This window comes from Ylistrum balloti, unplaced genomic scaffold (assembly GCF_031769215.1).
Source record: "Ylistrum balloti isolate Yb309-2 unplaced genomic scaffold, AGI_CSIRO_Ybal_v1 Utg371110, whole genome shotgun sequence".
Taxonomy (NCBI): domain Eukaryota; kingdom Metazoa; phylum Mollusca; class Bivalvia; order Pectinida; family Pectinidae; genus Ylistrum; species Ylistrum balloti.
Window position 1 is genome coordinate 90,351 of NW_026782610.1, and position 6,056 is coordinate 96,406.

Consider the following 6,056-nt stretch of genomic DNA (forward strand, 5'->3'; position numbering starts at 1 on the left):
CTAGACCTAGGCCTATTCGCGAAAGATTTGAAAATACACAAGTGTCTGGCAAAATATTTATCATAATAAGCAAACCACTGATTAATAAGTATTTTTTATTTATTTAAACATATACTTATTTACTATTTTCATGTGTCTCTTGATTTTTTGCTATTACGTCATCGATGCTTACTACATAACCGAGTATTGATAATTTGAAGTCGATTTGGTAATGCTATCCACACAAATGGTTTAGTGTATATATTTTTTTAAATGTCGATATAAATGATTAATTATTGTTTGAAATTATTTAAATTATATGATTACAAGCAGATTTCTATTGTAGGATTTGCCAGAACGCCTCTTGCAATTATACCAATGAAAGTTCCATCGAAACGACTGTTTAAATAACGCGTTCGTTATTCGTACAAGACATCAGACTTTGTAGCTGAAAGGTCGGAAGACTGTAATAATGAGCGTAAAACCCGACAAATAAAAGATGATAAATCGTAGCTTTACGATAAATCATTCTAATTACCAGCTCGCAAACAACTAGAAATTAGGACTCTCAGTGTAAGGTGACGAAAATAGAGTTATGTCCCCTTTGATGTAATGAGCGAGCTTAAAATAAGTTGTATACGCTTCAAGTTAAGACAATTCAGATAAATCATGTGAATTAAATTTGAGCACTAAATTCACCTTAAATTCAAATATCATAGCAGGTTACAAGTAATATGGGTTTGTACATCGTGGCAAAACATCTACACCTACCGATCTCCCATTATAAGCTACAATGTACTATGCAACTCTACTCGCGATTTCGAAACAGCTCGAACTCGAAAGACTTTCAAACAGGAGAAAAGTAAACAAAATGAAAATGGTATAACTCCAGATTTTCTAAACTTAATTCGAACCAATACAATAAATCAGAATGTTCAATAATCTTCAAGAAATATGAACGATTTCTTTATACAATATCTCTGATTTTCTTCTACTGAGTTACTTTTCTTTCTTTTCGCTGCGCTCTTGGAATAATCTCAATTTAGCTAAAAGGTCACCAGGAATAACTCACAGAAGATCTCAAAGCGCTATCTCACGATTTCCAAATACATCCACCTAGTTATTTTGGAAATGGTGATCTTAAAGTAAATAACATTAATACAACATTGTGATACAACTATACGCGGACTTAAGTCTATGGATTCAATATTGTCGACAGTACTGCCTTTATCTGTGAATATCCTTGTGAAAATATTTCTCCTTAGAATTGGAATCGCCTAATTAAAGACATCAGAGGCTGAAACTGTTTGAATGTAGGTAATGAAATAAAATAAGGTCTATTAATAGCTGGCAATTCTCTCTCTTGTCAATGCAAAATAATCTGTTTTTTTTTTTTTAATTTTATTTATTCAAGTCAGATGAAATGATCAATGAATGTTCTACATGTATAGGGTCTACATAACATTTAGCCCACAATCACACAAATATAGTCGTGCTACGATCATCGTTATCAGCATGATCACACACCAGTATCAGCATCACCACATCACTTCAGTCATCATTCGGTTAACTTTAATTATCGACTCATTAAATATACGTTATCATAATCGACAATATTGTAACGATCGTTTACCTTATCCCCTAAAGACATTGTAGGTATACTCGAGAGAAATAATAAAAAGCAAGTTAACTTAATTATCATGAAACCACTACACCACTAAAGATAAATATTCCTTTATTTGTACAGACACATAAACAAAAACAAGTGTTGTTTTCTTTGCATTTATTTAATGGAGAGAGAGAGAGAGAGAGAGAGAGAGAGAGAGAGAGAGAGAGAGAGAGAGAGAGAGAGAGAGAGAGCTTTGTAAATAGTATAAACAGGGTATCAATCAAGAATAGGCATACACACTATTTTAATATTTATCTGTTTGAGAAAGAGAAACTGTCAAGGCCAGGGAAAAATTATAAACAAGAGCATGTGTAAGGGAAATGTGTTTTTACAGAAGTAATATGTTATTCCATTTTATCCATTCTTCATCGAATCTTTCTTAATAGGTCTCTCCCTTTGCTGTAGCAATATATCTTTTAACCTTATAACGATCATTAATTACATTTATCAATGCGTTTATGTCAAGAGAATTCTTAAAACATCTAGAATTATAAATGTATTGTTTAATGATAATGTTAATCTCATTATCAATTTTGCTAAACACATTCTTCAGTGACCTGAAACCAAAACTAAAGGACTCTTTGTTGATATTAAATGGGATAAGTAGTGATTCTAAGAGAATTTCTAAGATTTGTAAAAGATTCTGGACTTTTTCACATTCCCACAGACTATGTGTTACAGTTTCTATCTCAGATAAACAGAAAGTACATATTTGACCATCAACAATGTTTGCCTTGTACAAAAATGAATTTGTAGTCAAAATGTAATGTAGAACTATATACTGAAACCACTGAAGTTTAGAATTATTAGTAACATTAAATGGTAACGAGAAAATACTTGTCCATGTGGAATCTTCGAAATTAAACTGTTCAGCCCATTTCTTTCTGCCTGAATGATATTTATCCAAGTCAAAATTCTTCTTGATGGTGTTTAAGATTACTTGGAATCTAAGGAAATTTGTGACTATACCATACTTTCAAAAATTCATTAAAAGAATAGAAAGCGATTTATTCAGAATCTTTGAACATATCATTTATTACTCTAACATCTTTTGAGAACCAATCTTTATTGAAAACAGAATGCCCACCAATAATCACACTTGAGTTGTACCAGAGAAGGCGTTTCACATGAGAGAGTTGTCTACCTTCAACCTTAGAATAAGCCATATTTATAAGTAATTTTTCCTATGCGTAAAAAACATCGCTCCAAAACTTATTTTTACATTTTCCTGACAATTTTTGATATGATAATTTCCACAGGTTACTGCAAGATCAACATTGATAAGTTTTAGAAATGAAATTTTCAACTAACTTGTAGATGGACTTAAGAAGAATTTCCTAATTCAACCTTGTTTCAATGCATTCTTGAAATCTGAAATATTTATCATCTTTAAACCTCCCTCAAAATAATTTTTGATTAAAATATTGCCTTTTATTTGATCAGTTTTTCCATTCCAAAAAAGTTGAAGAAGAATTGTGTTTAAATGATAAATGAAATTAGTTCTGGATACTAGATTTGGAAGGACAATAGATAAATGATTGAATTGTGAGATTAAAAGTGACTTAATATGTATCTTTCCAATTGGAGACGGTAATTTTCTACTCCAAGTCTTGATAAGAGATTTTAGCCACTGTGAATTCAGTTCTAATAAAAAAGTGTCTGTACAATATTTCTTACTACCAATCCAAATTACCTGTGTTTTGCTAGTATTCATTTTCAGACCAGAAATATTTGCAAACTGGTTAAGCTCATTTTAAGATTCATGTGAAGAAGAGTTATTAGCATACTGATACAGAAATACTGGAAAATCACCCACAGATATTCCATTTATATTTTTGTTTTCTATTATTCCAATTGCTAAAATTTCAAAGTTTCACTTTGAAGAAATTTGACAAGCCACCCCCCACTCCTTGATTAATGGACGAACTCTCATTTTAGTGCAGAGGTTTGACCCATTTCCTACAAATTAAGTGTTTTATCAATAAATTCCTATGAAACTGAATCAAATGCTTTCTCAAAGTCAATGATCAAGAGCATTTCCTGGGCGTAATTTTCTTCAGTAAAATCCATAATATTATAAATAAGCCTAGGTTTTCACCTACGTAACGCCTCGATAAATAAACCTGTTTGGTCATTGTCTATTACAGGGGGTTGGGGGTTGGATTTTGGAAGCAATACACAAAATGTGAACGCACAAATTGTGTGTCAAAGGTTTTACGTGTAATAGATTTTTGTTATTATAAGATGCATACTTACGTTTGTTGTACCAAAAACTACTACTAGTACATATTCCCATGGCAAAAACGTATTACTAGTGGCATGCTTTTGTCAATACGTTTTCGGTCTTCGTTGATTTCAAATAAAATAGCAACTTCATCCACCATAACAATGTAAGATTTAAAGAGGAACCTGAATGCTTTGTCATATATGTGTCATTAAATCAAATAGCCTTTGCTTGTTCATTTTCCGCAAAAATCGTCGAAAACGATCCACGCGTTCCAAAGTTATTGTCGAAAACGCTAAAAACACACCTGAACGAGATCATCGAACGCCACTGTAACAGAGCTCTTCAGTAGTGACGTCACTAGAGTAAGCGCGCGTTCTGTCTCACTCCGGCAGCCATTAGTTTTCTAGCAGAAGCCAGGTTATATCGTTTCGTTTTTTTGGCCTACTTGAATGTTATTCGACTGATTTATACTATAATTGATGGTAAACTAACAGTAGTGTCATCATCTATGGAATGTTTTACTTAGGTTTCAAATATTTGTGAGCGTTCGTGGATTTTTCTGTCAATTATTGTGACCATGGGTGACCCGTCGCCGACTGCCGGACGTTCAGGAAAAAGATATGTTGTTTTCGGTTGCAGCAACACCAACAAATATGGAGTTTCCCTTCATTTCTTTCCATTGAAGAACAATGATGTTTGTAGAAAGTGGACTTCATTTGTAACATCGAAAAGGAAGAACTGGGCCGGAGCCACCAAACATTCAGTAATTTGTTCGAAACATTTCGACGAGTCCTGTTACCCGGCGAAGTATAAGATCATGGAAAGTTTATGCCAGTCAGTCCGAAGAAAGGACCTGCTTCCAGATGCTGTTCCATCTATACACGCTTCAGAACCAAGCCCGATGTCTAATATTACAGAGACGCCACCACCGCCAAAGACACAAAGAATGGCTTTTACTAAGAGAGAAAATGCTAGGGTATGTACAATCTAGTAATGACGTGCGTATTGGTATTTTTATACTTTTGTTAAAAATTCAGACAACTAGAATTCTAGTCAATGTTTCATTGGTCTATATTACACATATGTATAATGGTGCCCCAACTTTCTATACTGGGAAGAGAATCAAATATACAACATGTGCATTTAAAGTGAAGGTATTATACCAGTAGAGTATACAATGTAGCTAGTATATGCCAGTCACACCTATTTGTCTCAAATTTGAATTATGATATGAAATTTTAAAAGTCATTATTATTTTGATTTTGATCATTTGTTTTCACCTCCGGATACTGTCACAGCATTTCCAAGCAACAGAACTGGTGGAGATTGACCATGATGTTGACAATGGTTCGAAAAATACCATGGTGTGCGGTATGGAGAGTGACAACTCAACACCACATGTAAGAATTTGAGGATAAACAATTCAAAGTGCAATGAGTTCATGGAAAGGAAACATCTGACAATTTATTTTAGCACATAGAATCTAAATGGTATTAATAGAGTTTGTAACTATGTCCTAGTTTTTAGCATCCATTCCGTAGAAGTTAGAACCAGATCCAGCTTTGTTGGATATATTTTGATATTGATAACAGATCAGAGTTCATAAAGAAGTATTTGAAAAGTGCTTTATTATAACAGTCTTATACCTAGATTAAAAATAAGTTTGTTTCCTTAAAAGTTGAAAAACTAGTATTTTTTCTTGATATTACGGAGTCTGATATAGGCAGACAACAGAGAGGCATGGGGCAGAAGGGATACTTATGTAACAGGGTTTTCATGTGTTTTATTGAAGTTTGTGTATTTTAACGGTTTTTTTTAGACACCATCAGGATCAACAACAGCTTTAACAAGAACCTATGGTTGCCAAGTAGGTTTAAAGAAGCCAGCAAGAAGGTCAAAGAAAATACAAACAAGTTTTAAAACTCATAACCAAGGTACAGTGATTAATCAAAATTATGCATCAGAAATTGATATTGTAGTTAAATTTATGCAGATGTATTAACAGTTCATCATATTGTAATGAAGACAGTTCTGTTTGATTTGCGAAAAGGAAGATAAATATACACTCAATCCTCTGAGTTAAAATTGCAATTATAATATCTTGTTCACAAAACAAATGATTTGTGTTGGGTGTTTGACGGAGTCCCCCCCACATTTTTTGCAATTTTTTAATGAATTTGT

General features: G+C 33.0%; 1 protein-coding gene across 1 annotated transcript; it reads left to right on the plus strand.

The window, feature by feature from the left end:
• Window positions 1-4,452: 4,452 nt before the first annotated feature.
• On the plus strand, window positions 4,453-5,287 carry LOC132560764 (THAP domain-containing protein 10-like). The gene is made up of 2 exons (XM_060225442.1): window positions 4,453-4,851; window positions 5,174-5,287. The coding sequence occupies exons 1-2, from the start codon at window positions 4,453-4,455 to the stop codon at window positions 5,285-5,287; spliced, it is 513 nt and encodes a 170-aa protein (XP_060081425.1).
• The last annotated feature ends 769 nt before the right edge of the window (window positions 5,288-6,056 follow it).